Source organism: Azolla caroliniana, unplaced genomic scaffold (genome assembly GCF_043228905.1).
Source record: "Azolla caroliniana isolate FFs.n. ecotype wild unplaced genomic scaffold, voAzoCaro1.0.p SCAF_22, whole genome shotgun sequence".
In the NCBI taxonomy this organism is placed as follows: Eukaryota; Viridiplantae; Streptophyta; class Polypodiopsida; order Salviniales; family Salviniaceae; genus Azolla; species Azolla caroliniana.
The window spans coordinates 13,827-37,064 of record NW_028230457.1 but is presented as its reverse complement, the minus strand read 5'-3'; the positions used below and the strand labels follow the sequence as shown (position 1 = coordinate 37,064).

At 35.9% G+C, this 23,238-nt stretch overlaps 1 protein-coding gene and 1 long non-coding RNA gene across 2 annotated transcripts; one reads left to right on the top strand and one right to left on the bottom strand.

Moving 5' to 3' along the window:
• Positions 1-9,535: 9,535 nt before the first annotated feature.
• Positions 9,536-12,273, top strand: LOC147849681 (GDSL esterase/lipase At2g23540-like). Its single transcript, XM_087337161.1, has 5 exons — positions 9,536-9,898; positions 10,101-10,231; positions 10,859-11,104; positions 11,568-11,823; positions 11,975-12,273. Exons 1-5 carry the CDS (start codon positions 9,637-9,639, stop codon positions 12,193-12,195), a joined length of 1,116 nt encoding a protein of 371 aa, XP_087193287.1. The 5' UTR covers positions 9,536-9,636; the 3' UTR covers positions 12,196-12,273.
• On the bottom strand, positions 11,223-11,517 carry LOC147849682 (uncharacterized). The gene is made up of 2 exons (XR_015531727.1): positions 11,419-11,517; positions 11,223-11,378 (listed from the first exon to the last, which is right to left on the bottom strand). It is a non-coding gene; the product is annotated as an uncharacterized LOC147849682 (long non-coding RNA).
• Positions 12,274-23,238: the final 10,965 nt, after the last annotated feature.

Sequence of the window (23,238 nt, the reverse complement as noted above, 5' to 3'; positions counted from 1 at the left end):
TTTCCAATGATGGTCGACCCTGAATAATGTCCCACTCCCAGAGATTTCAAGTACAATTTTGTCGATGACCATACATACTATGTCATAGGAGGATCTCATTTGGCAGAAGCTAGATGCCAACTTGTCAAAGAATATCCTCTGACCCCAATTTTCAAGTACGCAGATTGCAAGGTGTACGCAGGTCTAACACATGAAGAGGCAAAGTTATTGGCATGGGACCATAATAACGACAACGATTATAGACAAAAAATGTCTTGTATACAACACATCAGATTCTTTCATCACAAGTATCTTAATGCATTACAAAGATATAGTCCAAGGCTACATGTTGATTGGAGGTGGGGATAGTTGTAGATGAAAGCACAAAGTCAGAAGGATTGAGGAAACATGATTTGTCTTTTAGAGTAGGGGAGGTATGGGACTTGCAAGATAAAATATTTAGTGTGTGGGAGTGGAAAGAGATGAAAGGTCAACGATCAAAGACGGCTAAGGTGGATCACGTAAAAGTGATTTGATAATCGACGAGCTCCCCGAAGACATGAAGCGCTCACTTGGCGGTTTGTACAAGGCATTAAAGATGACACGTTATTGATATTTGTACTTTCACAAATAGCTGCCAAAGGAGTTTAGCTTGGAAGAGATGGTTATTGAGTTTCAGAAGTAAGCATATTGGTTATTGTAATGATTAGCTTCTTGTATTGTTTTAATGATTAACCAGTGATTTTTTTGTTTGTAGCCATAAAGTCTACATGAAGTTCCAAGACTTGCACCATCAAATTGTCATATTCCACAACATGGGGCAATCATTATTGGTCACAACTGCGTTGAAGTCTAGATGTATTGGTAAGCTATATTTGTTTTGATTTACAATTTTATATGTTGTAAAATGTTTATTATTTACATGAATGTATGATGTTAATAGGATTAAAACGAATATCATCCATAGTCCAGGAGATCGGATGGTCAGTGCCATAGAACATCTTTGTGTGGGCTACTACAATGCGATTACAAAGAAGAATGTTCGAGCACATGTAAATGAAAGAAACGTTGTGAACTATATATGTGCCCAGTAGTGACAAAGAAGCTACACCATGTATTTGGCAATAAGAGTTTGGTGAACCCCTACCAAAAACCACAAAGACTAATCAATCAGCTGATCAAGCTATTCTCTAACCCAAATGACTGGGTTTTAGATTTATTCTCTAGCACAATTATCTAATGTAAGACTTATATCATTAATTTGGATTAACATAGAATGCATCATTCAAATTATTTAAACATGTGCAATTTCTTTTAACTTTTAGGTACAACTACAGTATGTGCATTAAAGATGTTCAAGAACTGCATTGCTTTGGAAGAGAAACCCTGAGCAAGTAAACTTCATCAAAATGAGGATCCAAGGTATCTAGGATTTTCCGCATCAAGACCAAGAAGTCAAGGCAAACCATATAAATGAAACAGAGATGTTCCAAATGACTTCGAGATAACCAATGGAACCAATTGAAGATGAAGCAGTGGACCTTGTAGACTTAGAAGATGTGTCAGAGTCTGAACATAATCATGATTCTGATGAGCATAATCATGATTCTGATGAGCATAATCATGATTCTGATGAGCATAATCATGATTCTGATAAGCATACTGAGAAGCCAACGAGGGCAATCTTGAACAAATAGCATATCTTGAAGAGCCTGCATTACCGGATTTATTGTTAGATTAATAAATGCAGATGACTTTTGAGCATTGACTAATTGTAAAAGTCTCCTTTAATATATTAGTCGAGTTTATGTATAAACCAGTGTCCGACTAATGAACTTAAAGTTTGGGTTTAATTAGTATGTGTCCATGTTGGCTTTGGTCCCCATTCTTGTTTGTCAGGGTATTAGTGAATCTAAATTTATAGTTTGATAGTTGCTATTATTTGGCAAGTTATTATCCAGCTAATGAACTTAAAGTTTGAGTTTAATTAGTATGTATACTGATGTTTCCTTTGGTCTCCCTCCATTCTTGTTTGGGGGTAATCTTGAATCTAAATTTATACTTTGACATATGTTATAATTGGCACGTTACTGTGTATGGGTTCTTTGCAAATTGAAAGTGTCATGTGTCATGTGTCATTGACTGGAATAATTTTCTTGACATAATTGTATCTCGTAGTTGCAACCCTCACAATTTCCTTTAAGATGTCTTATATATAAATATACGGACCAAATTAGCAAAAGGGACTTATTTACTGGGGTGTGATTAGCAGAAGGCACTTATTTAGTGTGATATGATTTTTATATTATGTAAAATGAAGACACCAATTAGCAAAAGTCAATTATTTAGTAGGGTATGATTTTCATATAATGTAAAATGATTGGTGGTACAATTATACTTGCATGGACTTCTAGACCTTATGTAAAAATTGGATAAATAATTTGGTAGGGACAATATGAGACTGTTGTTTTTGTGGTCGTGATATCATATAGTTCCTTCTTGGAAGACCATGTACACATGTGTCGTACCTTCTTGGAAGACTCTTAAAATACGGCATTTTTTAACATTGTCACCGAGATGTCAAAAAGAGAATGCGACATATTACCTGTTACAAATGATCTGGTGTTATTTGCATTCTAGTATGGCACCATGTTTTATCTTTGTCATTTGTAATATATCCTCAACCATCTTAGAATACATGGGCGCTCGCTTAAGGTGAATGCTCAAGTGCGATAGTTTATTATCTTCAATAACCTTCTCACAATCAAACTTATGCATACATTCCAGTCCTATTATAGGATTCCAATGTCCATTCACCAAGTGAGAATTCATGTATACGATCCGAAATACCATCAGAAAGTAGGACATAGTCAATCGCACTCATAGATTGACACATGCATGATATCCTCAATATTCGAGAATACAAAATGGCCCCAAGAATATTATAAAACCATTCGTTTTACAAAATAAATATATAAAATATTAATTAATTCATTTTTTTATTTAAATAAATTTAATTCACTAAAAAAAGAACAATCATTCATTAATAGATTATAAACATATGATTCGTATTAACTCACCTTTATAGTGTCAAATAAAAAATGGGGAGGTTTATGAACCTTTATTTTAATTTATTATTATTTTTTTAAACGAATATTTGTATATTTATTATAGAAATATGATTAGTGTAAAGTCCAATTTTTAATGTCAAAATAAAAATATCCATAATTTTTGAGAGAATAAAAAGTAAGGAATTAATGAAGCTTTATTTTATTTTATTTATTTATTAAAAATAAAACGAATACTTTTATATTTATTATAAAAATTTATTAGTGTCAAGTCCCTCTTTTAATGTCCCTTTTTATTGTGAAGTCCCTTTTTCTTATCCTAGTAAACTAAAAAAGGAGGGAGTTCTTGGACTTTCTCTTCTTCTTTTTTGGGTTAAACGAATACTTGACCATGCATTTGTATGCGTATTTGTTTGCATTCGAATGGGAAACCACACGAATGCGAATATGTCAATCTATCATCACACTATTTCCATTGTGTTTTCTACATGTAAAACCATTAGTGTTGGGCAATAGGATACACCATTTGTAATAAGCAATCTGGTACTATTGCACATTTGTAGGAGTTACTACCCAAATTGGTCTGATTCTTTTTCATTGCTAGAAGAGTGACATTGATACAAATTTTGTGTATCCTCTTGCATCCTTGACATATGGGGCATGAAAGATTGTTATGCATCGAGTTGGAAACTTCTTGTACAAGCATTCATGTCACCGTAAGACAATAACTTCCCCTTTGGATTTAAAATTAACAAGAGGGAGACACACAGAGAGAGAGACTCCTAAGGTTTTGGTGAATGAAGGAATGGATTACAAATGAGGAGTGAGCCTCATTATATAGTCCTAAAATGGTCGTTGCAACTAGTAGTTGGGTGGTCCCTTGAGACTACTCGTTGGGATTGGGTTGTCCCAACCCAGCATGACACCTCCTTTTGGGTCGTTGGGTGAGTCAAGTTTAGTTTTGGGACTATGTCGTAGTTGGGATAAGGGCACCACATACACGTGCATACACATTCCTTTATTAAAACATTTTTATACATTCATACATACACATGGATCCTACATTTTAAGTAAATATAGGTCTTGTATTTGTGGATTTACCATCAACCATCTTGATTCCCAACATTGTGGTTCTCTGCACACAAAACTCCATGATAGTGTTGGGGTATACATTTGACATTATTCAAACACACATGGACATTTTAAGAATATTGGAGTACAACGATCTTATAAAATGTGTCATTCAATTACAATGAGGATAGTATATCGTTAGCCTCTATAACCAGAACCGTCGCGTTCACCAAGAACTTTTGAAAGTGTGATTGTGGGAACCTCTCAAGAACCTATCACTTAACACACTAGTAAGAAAGCCCATAATTCCATGTCCACAAATTTTAAGTAGGTGCATTAATTCTTAAATTCTAATTGCTCCATTTTATGGTTTCGATGTCCTAATAGCACTAGATTGACACCGGAAGACGAGGGGTGAAATGTTTGTATTTTAAGTTACAAAGTTTAGTGGTATTACAATGGTCAATAATTTCCCTTGTTTTTGTTTGTTAGGACGTATGAAAGGCATATCACAAATCATAACAAATTGATGGCTCTCACGCCCTCAAATCGGCAAGGTGTGGAATCAATAGGCACTCCTCCCTCTTCTACATGATCATGTGTTGGTTCTCTTAAGATTTAATTTAATCTTGTTGAGAAGTTCAACGTGATTCTTCAAGGAGGTGAGATTGTGTTCAAATAGAGGTTAGAAGACCATGTGGAGTCATAACTCACTCAAATGGATGCCCATTGGAAGTAAATGTAGATGTTTGTGACATCTTATAAATGTTCTAATATGTTTTAAACAATTGCATAAATGTCCTTGTTTTGTAACGTAGGGATGAAGAGGAAGATTACAAGTACATTTTTTTTTCCAAAACAAATATCCTTCCATTCGTTGTATAAAAAGGATCATAACAGCTACAACATACAAAGTTTTTTCCCCCCCAGGCCGTCTTGTGAAAGACATTGGTTGAGGAAACAAATCCAAAATAGAGAAAACAATCCACTAATTGTAAGTTATTCCTTAGACACAATGCAAGGTATCATATCCATAGACAACAACCAAAGTACTTATATTCGGAAACAAGTCCTCGTAGGTCATAGTTATGAAACTTTCAATGCCTTTTCAACCTGCTCCTGTACAACATAATCTTTATCCAAAAAAACCCCAATGCTACTAGAAACTTTCAAGGTAGATAACAGTGTATCCCATGCCTGTCTATTACAGATTTAAAGGCAATCCAATACATTATACTGTCAACTCAACAAATATGCTTCCTCTTTCCACATCAACCATCTCGACGGTTACCACCAACTTCCTATACATCACAAATTGGAAGGCGATCCAATACATTATACTGTCAACTCAACAAATATGCTTCCTCTTTCCACATTAACCATCACCGGTTACCACCAACTTCCTGTCATACAATAACACATTAAGTCAATTTTCTCCTCTCCTCATGAGCTTATGCTTTGGCCCCCACAACATCATCACTCATCCTTATCGAAAACCTACAAATTGCTTCGTCAAGTCCACATCAACCATGTCACCGATTACCACCAAATTCCTGCACAAAGACAATAAAATGAGTTTAAATTCCTCATCTTCTCATGAGAATATGCTTCGGCCTCCACACCATCATCACTCGTCCTTATCCAAACAATGAAAATTGTTTCGTTAAGTCCACATCAATCATCTCGCCGAATACCACCAAAATATTCTACAAATACAACAATACAATGAGCCTTGTTTCCTCATCACAAAAAGTACATTATTAAGGGTTTACAATGAGAGTTCAGGTTCGGGTGGTGAGCAAAGACCTTCATGACTGAGATTGTGCGACATAGGCCGGGTAGTTCAAGATACAATCTATAGTGAAACTCCATTACAATGAACTTGTATTTAATTGATAGTTTGGACATTAGTTTATAGATATAGTTATTAAAAATAAAAATGAGTCTTAGCGGAATTAAACCCCTAAAACCAATGAATAGTTGCTTTCACCTAGGGACCCCCTATTGTTAGCTGCCCCTATTTATTTGATGAATCATGCAATTTCTCCCAAGATAGTGTCGTAGTGGACCAAGAAAATGTATAGCTCCTTAGTTCACAGAACAAAAACCCAAAGCTTCATGTAAGTTATTCCTTTGTACTCCCCTTAGAACCAATCTACTTTGACAATGACATATACCATAAAAAGAAAAAATTATGGGAGTTGAAGTAAACAAAGAAAATGAGTCTTTTTGCATGAATTGTAATTATTTGCTTAATCACTCAAAAATCCACTTCATCAATAGCTTGTATAATTCCCGTGTATTTGAGGTCATGCTCAATCAAGCTAGTATCTTTAGAGCTACACATGATTGTTTCACATGATGCTACTTCACAAGAATCTTGTGTAATCCATATATCATCTATCTTTTGTAATCGGAAATTGCATATATGCCCACATGCTAGGGTAAGCTCTCACTTATGAATATGTGGAGGATATACACTATAGTGTCTCATACAAAGCATAAATCTAATTCGAACGAGATGTAGACAAAATCTACCAATTGTTCTATCGCATCAAAGGGAAAGCTCAAATCAATCCCCGAAATGGGTTTATCTTTCTCCATTGATTGTTCGACTTGATCTCATACCCATTCGAGGAGTGACGATATTTTTCGTGCTTTGGTACATGTTCGTCTCTTTCCACTCTTGCGTATAATTCATACATGAGTGTCTAATTCAATGTATATAGGCAACTTTTTCCATCATAACTATTCAAATATTTTGTCATAATTTTTCATTCATTTGAATCTTCAACCTATAATTTCTAATTTAAACATTCCAACTAATTATATTAATGCTTGATTATCGTACATCCTTACGAAAAGAGCTTCATTCCTTAGCTTTTTATGCAAATCTTATACTTTTGGCTATTTTCTCTACAAACCCAATCATGTCATCATAGTTGAAAACCAATGAGATCCCATGTCTAAATTTATCAGAGGCTCAATACTTAAGAGTGGCATTTATAGACAACCCTTTAATTGCTTGCATTTCTTCAAATTTCATTATAACTCTCTTTCCCTAATCAATCTATAGATTACGATGCTCAAACCAAGGTAGATCTTGGGGCACACTTGAACTTTTTGATTTAGACTAATGACTTTTGGGATGTTCCTCATACAAGTTCTCTTCGTGGATTTTCAACTCACTTTTAGGTTTCCCCCTATTGATTTAATGAATTTTGATACAATTTGCTTGTCTGAGCCAAAATGATGATTTTGATGAGAAATGAGTTGCCTAAATTTTCATTTCTACAATAGGGAGGAACGACATTGTTCGAAGAGGATTATATGTCATATTCCTATTAACATATCAAGCTTACTTTTAATCAACATGAGTTCTAAAAGATATTCGTAACCAAACAATATTGTGTCACTTTGTGCTTTATCATGGATTGCCTTGTTTTCCTTGTTGGTGATGGTCACCTGATGAGAACGAAATGTGAAAACAATGGGAGGATAAAAGTTGAAAATGTTTTTAGACTATGTATATAGGAGAGCAAATTACAAGTAACATATAGATATATACGTCGCATATGAACTTGACAGGTCCCCACGAATTAGATTAACACAAAATATTGTCTATGCATTCATCAAGTTACCTTTATAGAAGTGTTTAATTTGAACCAATGGTTGTTTGTTTCAAACTTAAGATTGTGTTCTCAAGTCTTGAGGATGAGGATGGGGTTTGGTGTTCTGTACACTAGCCTGTTAAGGAAATATTTTATTGAGCATGTTGAAAAGACATACACATGGCTTCTTTGGAAATATCACACTTTTGGTGCACACTAGCCATTTAAAGAGATATTTGATTGAGCATGTTGAAATGACATACAAATGGCTTCTTTGGAAATAGGCAATACAAATATAAGCTCAATGATTACAACCAAGCATGAAATGTGAAAATCAAGACATTTGCAAACGTATGTGATTAATGTGGATGTAAGCCTAACATGCAAAATATGTAGACGGAAAGTGAAATGTGAGTATGCACGTGAGTCTTGTTTCAAATACAAACACAAAAAGGCAAGGCTGGCAACCTCCAAGAAACCCTGAAAAAGAAATTAATATTGTGATGAGTTCCTTAATAGCGTAAGAGTCAAGTTTGTTTTTGAAAATTTACCATCCTACCCTCAAGCATGTTTTCCTTTGGGCTTTTGCGTAAAGACAATGTGAACACACTGTCTTGTAAAATGTAAGGACTTTCCTCAAGTTTTACTTTTACTATGTTTTTTATTGCTTTCTATATAACTGGTTCCAAAACACATTCATTGAGTAAGTATAACCACCCCTTTCACTAGCCTATCAATTTAATTAAATTGTAAGGATTTTACACTGACCATTTGAGCTATAAGCATATAATATGGTGAGGTTACAATCAAGTTGAACCACTCATCTAAATAGATTCCACAAAATCAGGTGGAAACAGCTTCATGAAAATTGTAAATGAAAAACAATGACACTTCCCGATGGAGAAAATAGATTCATGTTACAAGTTTACGATATAGTAAAAGCATTGTCTAGCATTGATTTTCATGTCATAATGATTTTAGTAGGTTTATGCTATCAAAAGTTCCTAAATATGTAAAAACCCAACTTCAATTTTATGAGTAGAAATGATTTTAAGACCATATAAGCTGTCAATTTACTCTCTCTTTTTTAGGTGAAAAGAGAAACTTCCTCATTTACGAGCTTTTGGTTTTTTATAGGCCTTCTTCAAAGTATCTCGTATACAAGTTGAACAACATTTATGTTTTCCTTTCACAATGTGTGGCCCTACAATTAACAAGAATGCATAACATCAACCAATTAGAATAATTCCTAATCGACATATTTGCTAGGATTCACAATTGTAAACCTGTTTTTATGTGTATGAATTTCTAGATATTTGAAGAGCAAAAGTCTAGATTTCTAAGTACATGTTTTAGCCTCATAATGTGTGGGCAAGTTAAGAAGAACAAGTCATTTTTCTAGCCAATCAAAATACTTGCAAACCGAGATTATCATTGGGATTCCTAATATTTGAAACCAATTTGGATGCATATAAATCTCCAAATGAATCCAGTCTTTTGTTATACAAATTTATGACTTTCTAGATCATGAAAGAGCATTCAAAATGTTGGTTTTCCCTAAGCACACACTATTCAAAAAAAAAACCTCTAGTTTCTACTAGCCTTCGAGATGTGTGGCTCTAAAATGCTGAAAAATGGATATACTTGTTTGAATTCATCGATACATCTATCTATCTATCTATATATGCATAGTTTGTGCACACCTAAAATAAAATGTTAGATAGAGAGAGTATAGACACCAAAGGTCCTAGCGACCAAAGTTGAGTATCATACTAGAAAGTTAGATAGGAAGGTAGACACAAATAAACACATACACATACACATATATAATTCCTACCACATGCATTGCCAACTTAAGGGTGTGAGACTTGACTAACCAACAAATTAACACTAGGTTCCTCTCTAAGATGGCCTCTCAACATGGTTTTGTGGTCTTACTCCTCATGGTAGTGATCATAGGCCTAGTAAGCAACACCCATGTAGTTGATGCAAAGCTCGATACGGTCTTTGTGTTTGGCGACTCTCTAGTGGATGTGGGGAATAATAACTACCTCCCCTTAAGCCAAGCTAAAGCCAACCATCTCCCCAATGGCATCGATTTCCCATCCCCTAACTCGAGAACTACCACCGGAAGATTCACCAATGGCCTCACCATCCCTGACATGATTGGTCAGTAAATTACATATTGTATGTGTATGTGATTGTGATAGTTAATTTGTGTATGTGTATGTGTATGTTATGTGTATGTGTATGTGTATGTGTTTGTCTATGGGTATGGGTATGTTTTGTATTGAACATGTTTGTTGTCTTGGTTTGTGACTGATTAGGAGTGTCCATGTCTTCTCTGAAATGTAGTGTTTGAGTGTGCCAGGTTTCGAGGCAGGCCTCAAGAACTTTGTGCCACCATACATGGATCCTTCAACACATGGCGAAGCTATCCTTCATGGTGTCAACTATGCATCCGGAGGTGGAGGGATTCTCAATGAAACCGGGCGTGTCTTTGTAAGATTCCAAGTCGATTTGTATATGTCTCAAAAGTAGGCATGAATCCAAATGACCACAACTACTTGTGTATGATGATGATGATGGATGCATAATTTGTGTGTTCATAGGAAATGTAATGGCCATGCATGTTGTTTGTGAAACAAAGGGCTGAATCCCCATTGTGATTCATGATGAAAAAAAAATGATGAATGCATTGTATGTTGGTAATGATAATAATGATGTGATGATAATGGATGTGCACAACAAAAAGGCTGAATGTATGTACGAATCATGATGAAGATGTTGATATTAAATATATTGTTGTCCAACAAAACGGCTCCTCGGATTGTCTATATAAGGAAGGGCATTGTGTGTAATAAAACGATCGCATGCAAGTGCAGCGAAAGGGCCGAATGCACATGATGGTGATAGATGATGCATTGTGTGTGTGCAGCAAAAGGGCTGAAATGTATGTTAGGGATGAATGAGGATGCATGCATTGTATGTGGAACAAAAAGGCCAGAATATGTATGTAGGGAACCCACTTAAGTATTCCTAGTAATTGCTAAGGTTTGATTGACCTGGTTATGCACTCATTCTGTGTGTATTCGGGGGGTCGCGACATGAAACGGGGATAATTTGTAGATCCAGAGACTATCGTTGGATGTCCAAATCGAGAATTTCGAGAACACGCTAGTGGAGCTAAGGAAGGTATTGGGAAGTGAGGAAGCCGCCAACAAGCTTGTGTCAAAGGCCCTCTTTTCCATGAGCATTGGAGCCAATGACTTCCTCAACAACTACGTCAATCCCTTCCCGGACACCTCTGACTTCTTCTTGCCCTCCCCCGAGTTCAATCGCAAAGTCATCACCAAATATAGGACTCAACTCACTGTAAGAGCTCAATTCATCTACTCTAATTCACAAGAAAAGCTTAGTCAATTTTGTTCCCGATGAACATGCTTTTGGATATAAAGCATCGCGTTTATTGTGGTATAAAGGATCATATTAATGCTAGCTTGGTGCAACTTTGTCATATAAATGATCATATTTGCTAGCTAGGTGCACTAGTCTATTGACACATTTGTCCTCGATGAACATGCTTTTGGATATAAAGCATCATGTTTATCGTGGTATAAAGGATCATTTATTTGCTAGCTTGGTGCAACTTCGTCATATAAAGGATTATATTTGCTAGCTTGGTGCACTAGTTTGCAATCTTAACATTTGTGCATAGCATATGTATAGTAAGTCGGGTGTATGCCCGGCATATGTATTAACTACTTTCAAAGTAGCTTTTAAGCTTCTTATGTATGCATATGAATTGAATGCATATGCTTATGGGTATTGTATATAGAGGCTATACAACGATGGTGGACGCAAATTCCTAGTCGTGAATATACCTCTTCTTGGGTGCATTCCCTATTTGCGTTCATTGAATTTGGGATCCAAAGGGCAATGCAATGAGAGAGCGAACCGAGTCGCGAGCGAGTTCAATGTTCTTCTTCAATCTCTTGTCAATGAGCTTAACACCAATCTCCCTGGAGCCACATTCCTCTACGCCGATGGCTACAACGTCCAACTCCATATCCTCAACAATTACCAACAATATGGTACACACGTGGCATCATCTTTCATAGTAAATATACGTAAAACGTAGTAATAGATAAGTTATGTAGATGTGTTGTATGTGCATATTCATGTGTATTGATTTTACTCCAATCCTTTGCTGTTTATATCAATTTTGTCATTATTTTGTGCTAGGATTTGAGAATGCCGACCTAGCTTGTTGTGGTGCATTGGGATCCAAGCAAGGGATCATAAATTGCCAATCATTTGTCAATGCTTGCCCCGATAGGAACAAATACTTCTTTTGGGACCCATATCACCCTTCACAAGCTGGTTACAAAATACTTGCCGATGAGTTCTTTAGTGGAAGCACTTACATTTCCCCGATGAATATACAACAACTTATTGATTTATGAGAAACAACGTTTCTTCTTGAGATGGATTCTAATTAATATTTTTTGGCTTAATGAAAATTTCTTCCCATTTGTTATTCCTCCCAATGCATTCTTGGAATCATGATTCATGGCTCAAATGAGTTTTCAAAATGTTATAAAGCTTTTTAGACGTTTTAGCACACGAGGTTACATCGTCGAACTAATTTAGGAGCAATCAAAGTTAATCAAATTAACTCAAAATGTTGAAGTTTCTCGAAGGTTTTATGAAAGTATGCCACATCATGTATTCAAACTATCACATCACATTGTTTGAACGATGTGAATGAGTAAATAAGAATGTTTTGAAAATGAAACCATGCTTACCAGTGCAACTACATAACCCAAATGTATTTTTGTTGGTGAATTCTAGATGTATTAATTTGTCATCGAGCTCTAGGATCAATAAAAAGAAATAACATTGTTGGCAACAAAATGTAATTGCAAATATAAGCAAGGAAATATAGTGTTCTCAATTGGGAGTTGAGGCTAAATTATGGGAAATTGTTCTATGGTGAAAGACATCAGCAAATGGGAAGGTTGGTGCAAGTAACCCTGAGCAACAACTACAAACTCCAACCAAAACAAGTAATCTAATTTGAGAGGAGAGTAGCAAGTTTCTTGCCCCTTAAACAAAATTAGAAATACATACGTATTGTACTAGATGGCGTCTTTGACTTTGATGATGTAGAATTCAAGAGTCAAGACATTTGAAGAATGATGATTAGGAAACTCTATTGTCTATAGGCATGGAATTCAAACTTTGGATAATGTTATCTCCTTCATAAAGAAAAATTGGTTTTGTATTATGAGTCTATTTTATTACGTTTATATGAGTATTAAAGGACTATATTTACTATGAGTTGGCGTAGATCACCCAATCACCTTCTAGAAGGGCTAATCGCAAGGTTTCCAGCATGATTGATTTTGTGTGGCTTGAAAGTTGGGCACGTCTTTATGGAGGTCAACATGTCATGAGAATTCACTGTAAATGTTGTGCTTTTTCATTTTCGTTTAAGATATAAGACCACCAATTGTGAAAATGACACCTTGCTTTCATAAATGTATAGGTACATTCTCTCTTTTGCTTGAATCCCCAATATTGAGAAAACACTTTTACATACTTGTTTGTCTAGAAGAGAATGCAATGTGCAACTTACGACAATACATCAAATTAAACAAATTTGAAATGCATTGAATGGTGTGGCCAACTTGATTCATTGAATGTTGTAATTCAAATACATTGCATGTAAACATTTCACCCATTGATTGACACTTCCACCCACTATTGTAACTTTATTTATATGATTGATATGAGTGAGTGAGCGAGAGAGTGATCAAGCCAAGGTTGAATGCAATATTATTTAGCTTTCGTCCATCATACAACGTTATCAATTGAATTACATTGATCCCCCCCCCAACTCCCTCTACATATATGTATGACCTTTGACGACAACAATATAATCTATCTATCCACCTTCCATCTCTCTCATCTAATAATTAAAAATGTATATTTTGACATGGGAGGATGATAATAAAATCTATCTACTTACCAACATACAATAATAATCCATCTATCTCTCTCCCATGGGCCTTTCAAAACACCTTTTTACTTTTTCTTTCCTTTTTTCCTTGTATAACATCCAATTCTCTTTTTCTTTATTTACATGACAAAAGGAACTGGTAAAATAAAAAGTTTGAAGAAGTCGTTTAACGAAGTTGATGAGAGGAGGGGGATATGATGATACTATATTAATTCTAGTGGGAACCAGGATGACCCATGGAACCAACACTTGTTACAAAGGTGCACTCTATCGTGTGGGTGGGTTACTTTGAAATGGTAGAACAAAAAGAGAAATGAAAAACTAGATTGTATCCAAAATTCATCGTAGATTGTAGTGTTTCAATCTTCTATGGGTTTGATTTAGCAATCCAGTAGATGAGTTGGTAAGACCTTCTAGGCATTCTTGAAAATCATTCTCTCATTTGTTCTCATTTGTGTGGCATTTTGAAGTGGTTTGCTCTATATTTTATACATTGATGTAACATTAGTGTCATATTCACTTTTTTATCTCGAAATTAATGAGAACCCCAAATCTATTTTTAATGTAAGTGTGCATATTGGTTTGGTGGCACTACTCCATGTCTTCAATATGTGTGTCTCCAGGAACTCAAAATTGGATTTATTTTGGATTGTTCTCCAAGTCATGTGCTAAGTAAAATATGGACTCATGTTCATGTACTTTCCTTTTCCTCTAGATGCATATCAAATATTCTTTAACATGCCTCTTATCAAACCATTTTGGGGTTTCTTGAACTCCACCTCGAACATGATAAGCAAATTGAATACAAGTTCAAACATGGGGAGAACTCGCTTCAAACAAAGAACTTGAACATGAACTCAGATTCGGTGAGAACTTGACTACGATGGGAAACTTGAATATGATATAGAACTCAGAACCGATTAGGAACTCAAACTCAAACGCAATAAACAACTTGAATGTGGGGAGAACTTGGACCGTTAAGGAAATCAAATGTGAACGCATACATGATGACAACTGGAACAGAGTGGGAATCCGATAATGAACTCTGATTCGATTAGGAACTCAAACTTGAACAAGATAAGCAAATCCAAACGTGAAAAGGAACTTAAATTCTATTAGGAACTCAAACTTGAACATGGTAAGCAAATCAAACCTGACAAGGAGCTCGAATGCCACTAAGAACTCGAACGCGCTTGAGGACCGTTACAGGTTCAAACTTTTTGGCACCATATTTGTGAAGGTTACCTCAATAAAGGAAAAATAAGGGGCAACCAAATTCAAGGTTTTGCTTTATCGAAGAAGAAGACAAAAAATAAAACCATAAAACCTCAAGTTTCTTGAGGACAAGAAGAAGAAGAGGAAGAAAGATCTCACAAAATCCTAATGATGTTGCACCCTTCTCCTCTTTTTATAGAGAAAGATAACTACCTTAGATTGGAGAAGACCTACAAAACACACCAAAAGGTCACTTTAATAGCCTTTACAAGGCAAATGTTTCCCTTTCACACTAAGTTGCCCATTGGCTTACATTACTTCCTATTTTAGCTTGTTTTATCCCCTTTTCCTATGGTTATTTTTGCTCATTGTCCTTTGTTGGTGCCACAATCTCTGCAATCGGTGTGCCAAGTGTTGAATACTTAACCACATTGCAAGTCATCTTACCCATATCTCATTGTTAGTGGGTTTGGAATCCTTGACCCTTTGTTGCTAATGGCTAGCTCTTACCATTTTAGCTACCTGGTATTGTTTTAATTTTTTTCTCATTACTTTCTCCTACGATCATTTTGACCAAATTTCTAAGATATAGTAAAAATTGACATTTTGCCATTTTTCTACCTTTGCACACCCCATATCACGATATGAACAGGATAATCGTCAAACAACATCATTGCTACTCCTCAAATATTTTGCAGCATTCAAAATGGATTTTTTGCATGTGATTTGTTATTGTATACCCCAAAATCGTAATCCAAGTCAGAACTTCAATCCAACTACTTCCAAAATCATTAAAACATGTATTTTCCAACATTTACATTGGACAATGATATTCATTGTTTTTCGAAACACATTGAACTTCATAATGATTAATTCACAAATCAATGCACCCTAATCTTAATTCAAAGAAAAGGATTTCAGTAGATAACTTTTAAGAATCCAAAATAATCACAAATCCTTTTTCTATATGTAGTTATACTTCCCTTTTGAAGCTAGTTATTTCTATTCCTTGAGCTTGTTCAATGGTAACTAGCTCTTATTCGAAGGTAGTGTGTCCTTCTTGCTACTCAAACCTAGATTGTTTGGAGGTCGTGTTTTATGTAAGGAAAATTAGGATGTTAACATTCACCTATATTTCTAATGAACATGCCTAATTAATTTATGGAATTTGCTTTCATCAAATGGAGTATGTGTATGCTCATGGGTAGAAATGATCCATTAATCCAAGGATTTACTCGATGTATGTTAGGCAAATCACAATTTATCGATGTATGTTAGGCAAAACACTAGAAACAATATCTCCTATTTCAAATCACAATCTATCGAGCTCGCACCCTTTATGCAAATGTGAAGCATATAATGTGAAGATGTGAGAACCATCTTATTTGCTTATGTTTATGTGTGCCAATGTATTGACCCTACCGGTATGTAATGCACAAAAGAGGAAGAAAAGTACAAATGCCCACCAAGGCTTTAGTGTATATTAAACAAAAATAGTAGAAAACTTAGCATGGAATTTAGCAAGCATGATGGCCTTATTAAGGCTCATAAAACAGTATAGAATGACTTATACTCTAGACCATATTTTGGTGCATCCTTATGAAAATGGAAGGAAATTGTTATTATATTCTCATTCATATATTAGTTGAGAAATAAATATAGTTTTATTTGTGTATTTGATTGTTGCAATATGAATCACATATTGTGTTATGGAACATGATCAATGATAGAATCGCAAATTTGCTCTAATTTATGCAATAGTTGGTGCCGGCGTTGGAGAGGGAAGTGGAGTTGGTGTTGGAGTTGGGGTTAGAGTAGGAGATGCAACTGGTATGGGTATTGATTCAACACCGCATTGGGAAAGGATTTCTAGTTGGGCAGTTGTGAAAGAAGAGGGTGGAATAGATCCCAAAAGGGCATTGGCGCCACATGCAGACGCTCTTACAAGCAAGAGACAACATTGGGAGGTCGGGTTGATGGTACCTTCTAGAGTCGTACATGTGATGCTAGTTAACAAGTTAGAAAGGACATCGATACAAATGGAGACATCGATAGACAAGATTTGAGGAATGTTAATAGCATAGGTCGTTGACGGCCTATGAATGACTATTGTTGTCAAAAGAAGAAAAACTGACAAAAGTAGGCATCTTTGCAACTTCCCCCCCATGATAAAATATGATTTTTATATAGTCAGTGCTAGTTACACTACATTGACTCTGTAAATAGGTATGTTTCTTGTTATTATTCAAACTCTATCCTTAGCCTCTTTATAGTGCCTCTAGACCCTTCAAGTATTCTCAAAAGTCAACAAAACGTTTTATAAATGATTAGTGATAACAACATCCAAGGAAATTAAAAAAACTCGAAGTATTATTGATGAAGAATTGTTTTGCCTTCCTTAATGTTTCCAAATAATTTTCAAACTTTTTATTGTCAAGCAATTCATTTGGTGAAATGATTTTGATGGTGTATAGGCTAGTTTCTTCACTAGGATAGAGGTTGACAAAAAGGAAAGTTGTTGTGTATGGTGACATCTTAATTTTCTTTTTCTTTTTTTTTTCCAAAAAAAAATTCCTTCCATTAGTTATAAAATTTTACAAATGAGACGATTATATACAAATCCCTGAAGGGACGCGATAGTTCCATCTTATGTGGATGCCCCCTGACTAAAGAAAGGGAGAGGACCTTCCTTCCTTAATGTTTCCTACTAATTTTCAACCTTTCCATTTTCAAGCAATGTTTAATCAATTGATGTGATGCTTGATGATGTCTACATCTCTTATATGTCAATAGTCATTTATGAATAATTTTGGAAACTCAAAAAGAAGAGAAATAAACCCTTGACATTCTCTTCGTTCGATATCATTGGAAATCATCTTCACTTTTTCCTCCAACTTTACAATGCTCTCATCTTCAATGACTTCTCCTTCCTACTCGGACACCACGTAGGATGTATTCTCCTCCCAATCCGATAAGGATTCATCACTCACTAAGGTTTCCCTTTCTTGCTTGCCATTGTAGGAAAAAAACTTTGTTTTGTATGGTGAGATATTCGTTTTTTCTTTTCAATTATGGGGAAAGGGAAATATTGATAATGCAAAAACATTTCAAAGCACATTAACACAAATTACGAGTTGTACATTTCAATCTATCCTAGGTGCAATCAATCAGTTGACATTAATATCACCATTGACGAATTTGAATTGAGGGATGAAAGGGAGAATACGATCAATGTATACACAAAGCACAAATAATGGATAACAAGGTGAAGTTTGTGTTGCTACCCCCTTCTAAGATGATAATTTGCTAAAGATGAATGGGGTTATGTCTCTACCTACAAAATATGAGGAAAGCTCCTGATAAGTGGGGAGTGCCTTGCTATTGCCAAAAGCTGATTCAAGGATAAGAAGAATGTTTGAAACCCATTGGAAGTAAATTGGTCTTCTTGTGGGAGGCAATAGGGTGTGTCGATCATTAAGCTTCGAACAGTTCCCTATGTCAAGACCACATCCCAAAGTTGAGAGTGTTAGTAAATGAGAATATCGACAAGGGGATACGTGAGCCATCATGTGCACCTTACTCTAGTCGTTTGCTCATTGTGTGCAAGGAAAATGGAACTCTACACTTTAGTTAGGACGAAAAACTTATTAACAAAGGGACAATATGTATTGCCAAGGTTCGACTCACTGTTCATAAAATATTTTGTCCCTACTAGGAAAGACCGTACAAACAACTTGGAAGGAAGGGCTCTACGAATCAATACTAGGATAGGAGTGTACGAGTTCCTATGAGAAGACAACGTACAAGTTTGTAAGAAAGAGATAATCACGAATAGAGGTGAGTTAAATGTTAATGAAGCCAGAGAGCTCTTGAATCGATTCTGAGTAAAAGTCTCTCTTTCCACTAAGTATAACCCACGTGCACATTATCCAATTCCAAGGTTGACTTTAAAGATTAGTGTTCCCAAGAGTTTGAAGAAGTGTAGTGCCTAATCGTTAAGTTCCCCATGGTACCAATAATTTTTACAAACACACTAAATTTCACACAGATTATGTCACACTAAACAAGAAACAATCACCCTTCGCTTTGATATATTCAATTATACTTGCCTTTCGAAGCTAGTTGTACTCATTCCAAGAGCTCACTCTACGATAACTAGCTCATTTCTGGAGGTAATTTACCAATATAAATGTTCCAAAAATCCAAGGATTTACCCAAGTATGTTAATCAAACTCTATCCACTAGAAACAAATCTCCTATCAAATCACAATTTATCAAGCCCGCTTCCCCTATTTAAATATGATAATAAATGTACGAATGTGAAGATCCTATTTGAAGTCGTCTACATCTGCCGATGTATTGACTCTACCAGAATGTTATGCACAAAATAGGACGAAAACTATAAATTCTCACCAAGTGTTTCATCTACATTTAACAGGAGTACCACGAAACATGACATGGTATTTAGTAAACATGATCGCGACCCTATCAAGCTCATAACACACTACACAACAATTTATAAGTTATAGTCCATATTTTTTATGCATTCATGCGAGAGTAAAAGAAAATTATTATATTGATATTCATATCTTTATTTATGAATAAACACAACACTTTATTTATGTATGTGATTGTTACATGACTATGAATCACATGTTGTGGTATGGAACATGATCAACAATAGAGTTGGAAATGTGCTCTTATTTTTGTAGTGGTTGGAGTACGGTATGCAAGTGGTAAAGGTTTCCATTAGAGACCGCATTGGGCAAGGATTTGAATTTGAGCAGGTGTCAAAGAAGCGGGTGGGAGAGATTGCGAAAGGGTACCGTTAACGGTGGCACATGCAGAAGTTGTTGCAAGCAAGACACAACATGGAGAGGCTGGGGTTATGGTACTTTGTAGGATAGAGCACACGGTGTTAGTTAACAAGTCAGTAAGAACATTTAGACAGATGGAGACGTCGGCGTTCAAGACTTGAGCGTAGGTCGTCGACGGCCCATGAATGACCATGGTCGTGACAAGAAGAAAAACAGACAAAAGGAGGCACCTTTGCAACTTCTTGTCCATGATAAAATATAATTTGATATTGTGGATGCTACTTATACTATATAGGCTCTGTAAATAGGTATGCTTGATGTTGTTACTCAACTTGATCCTTTGTCTCTTTATAGTGCCACTAGACCCTTCAATTATTGTGAAAAGTCAACAATTGTTTTGCAAACGATTAGCGATAACAACATCCATGGAAATTTGAAAAGTCTCAAAGTGTTATTATTGGATAATTTTTTCGCTTTCCTTAATGTTTCCTAATAATTTTCAACCTTTTCATTTTCCAAAAATTGATTTGGTGACATGATGTTTAATCAATTGATGTGATGCTTGATGACGTCTACTTCTCTTATTTGTCAATAGTCATTTATGAATAACATTGGAAACTCGGAAAGAGGAGAAATAAGGCCTTGACGTTCTCCTCCTACGATATCGTCGAAAATCATCTTCTCATTGTTGGACACTGTTGTGTCTTAGTTAGCTGTGTGAGATGATAACTGGGTTGCTTGCAAAATACCAAATAGGATCTTGTATATGGATCAAGCAAACAAGATGACAAGTGAGAATGTGAATATTGTGCGATGTTCAATTATTGAGATTACATAGGAAGATGAAGATGAAGACACCTGCAGAGATAGTTAGAACTTAAGAGAAAACAATTGTATTACTAATCCCAACGAACTACTTTTCACGCACTCCTTTGCACAGTTTTATGGTTAGGGTCTCCCTTATTGAGATAGTGTGTTTACACTAGGAATACAACTTCGGCGGACTAGGACATTTTGTCCAAAAAACTCCGCAATAAAAGGAATACTCTAATTATTTACAATGAGATGGGGTTATATCCCCCGTAATCTTAAATTATATTGTAAATTTAAACTACAATTAGAAATATAGAAGTTGGTCGGCTAATTGCCGGATCGACAATGCTAGAGTCGGCATGTTGCCGAATCGGATTTCGGCCCTTGAGCCAATGGCGTCTCTTGTGGACTAGTCCTTGTACCTACTCTTGGGTTAGCGATCGGTTTCTGACTACTTCAGCCCTTCGATCGACTTGTAGTCTTTTGACTCTTTTAGACTACGTGGTCTTTTCAGCTTTTTGGTTTTTTGGTTGTTCGGACTTTGGCGTTTGAACTCAAACAACTCTTCCAATTTTTGACTCTCCTACTACTTCCTTGTATTTGGCTCGTTTGTGATCCTCAGCTTGCTATAGTCCCATCTGTCTTCTTATTGTGCTGAAGTGGTGATCTAGGAGTGGCTTCGTCAAGTTGTCTGTGATATTCACCTTTGTATCAACTTTTCAGACTTCGAGCTTTTTATCGGTGAGGAGCTCGCAGATATGATGACATCGCATCTCAATATGTTTTATCCTCGCGTGATATACTAGATTCGTAGCAGGTGGATTGCACGTGGTGAGTCACAATACAGAGTAAGCACTGGATAGACAATTTAGTTCTTGGCCGAAAAATCGGGTGATAGTCACTATAGCTAGATTGCTTCTTTTGTTGCATTCGACGTGGCGATGTACTCGACTTCTATTGTGGAGAGTGATGTCATACATTCTTGCCGCTTCGACCTCCATGAAATCGCTCTGCCTCTATTCCTTATATCGATTTCCGATTCTAGGGGTTGCCGACATAATTAGAATCAGTGAAGCCCTTGACCTCGGTCGGATAGTTTGATCCTAAGGTTAGTTGTAGATTCTCATTGCTGCGTAGGTACCAGAATATACGTTGTACAACTTCCGAGTGCTTTTTTCGGGATTACACATGTATCGGCTGGTGGCTCCTACCTCATAGGCAAGGTCAGGTCGAGTGGCCACCATCATGTACATCAGACTTCCTATGGTCGAATATACATGCACGGGTCGGAATCGTACCGGTTGAATCCAAGTTGTCAGATACATGTAGGAATCGAACTTCTGATACCACATCCTCAATGCTTGTTTCAAGCTGTAGACAGTAAACGAGGTGACCTTCCTACACTGTCAACGTGAAGCAATAGAGTGCAGTGCGTCAACAATTGAGCTTCAAATTGTTCCCTATGCCGATCCCACATCCAAAAGTTGAGAGTGTTATTAAAAGAGAATATCGACATTGGGATACAAGACCCATCATGTGCACCTTACTCTATTCCTTTGCTCATTGTGCACAAGGATTATGGAACTCTACGCTTTAGTTAGGAATAACAACTTATCAACAAAGTGACAATTTGTATTGCCAAGGTTAGATTCAGTGTTGATGAAATATTTCGTGCCTCCTAGTCAAACCTGTACAAACAATATAGAAGAAAGGGCTCGTAGAAACAATACCATGATGGGAGTGTACGAGTTCCTATGAGAAGTCGTCGTAGACATTGTACGGAAGAGGGAATCACGGATAGAGGAGAGTTAAATGTTAGTGAAGCCGGAGAGATCTTCAAGCGATGCGAAGTAAAGGTCTCGCTTCCCACTAAGTATACCCCACATCCACATTATCCAATTCCAAGGTTGACTTTAAAGATTAGTGTTCCCAAGAGTTTGAAGAAGTGTAGTGCCTAATCGTTAAGTTCCCCATGGTACCAATAATTTTTACAAACACACTAAATTTCACACAGATTATGTCACACTAAACAAGAAACAATCACCCTTCGCTTTGATATATTCAATTATACTTGCCTTTCGAAGCTAGTTGTACTCATTCCAAGAGCTCACTCTACGATAACTAGCTCATTTCTGGAGGTAATTTACCAATATAAATGTTCCAAAAATCCAAGGATTTACCCAAGTATGTTAATCAAACTCTATCCACTAGAAACAAATCTCCTATCAAATCACAATTTATCAAGCCCGCTTCCCCTATTTAAATATGATAATAAATGTACGAATGTGAAGATCCTATTTGAAGTCGTCTACATCTGCCGATGTATTGACTCTACCAGAATGTTATGCACAAAATAGGACGAAAACTATAAATTCTCACCAAGTGTTTCATCTACATTTAACAGGAGTACCACGAAACATGACATGGTATTTAGTAAACATGATCGCGACCCTATCAAGCTCATAACACACTACACAACAATTTATAAGTTATAGTCCATATTTTTTATGCATTCATGCGAGAGTAAAAGAAAATTATTATATTGATATTCATATCTTTATTTATGAATAAACACAACACTTTATTTATGTATGTGATTGTTACATGACTATGAATCACATGTTGTGGTATGGAACATG

Excerpts from the sequence above, each read along its gene's own strand:
- LOC147849681 (XM_087337161.1), top strand. The coding sequence starts at position 9,637 with ATGGCCTCTCAACATGGTTTTGTGGTCTTACTCCTCATGGTAGTGATC. Across the intron at positions 9,899-10,100 it reads CACCATCCCTGACATGATTG|GTTTCGAGGCAGGCCTCAAG; the intron begins GTCAGTAAATTA and ends TGAGTGTGCCAG. Across the intron at positions 10,232-10,858 it reads ATGAAACCGGGCGTGTCTTT|ATCCAGAGACTATCGTTGGA; the intron begins GTAAGATTCCAA and ends GATAATTTGTAG.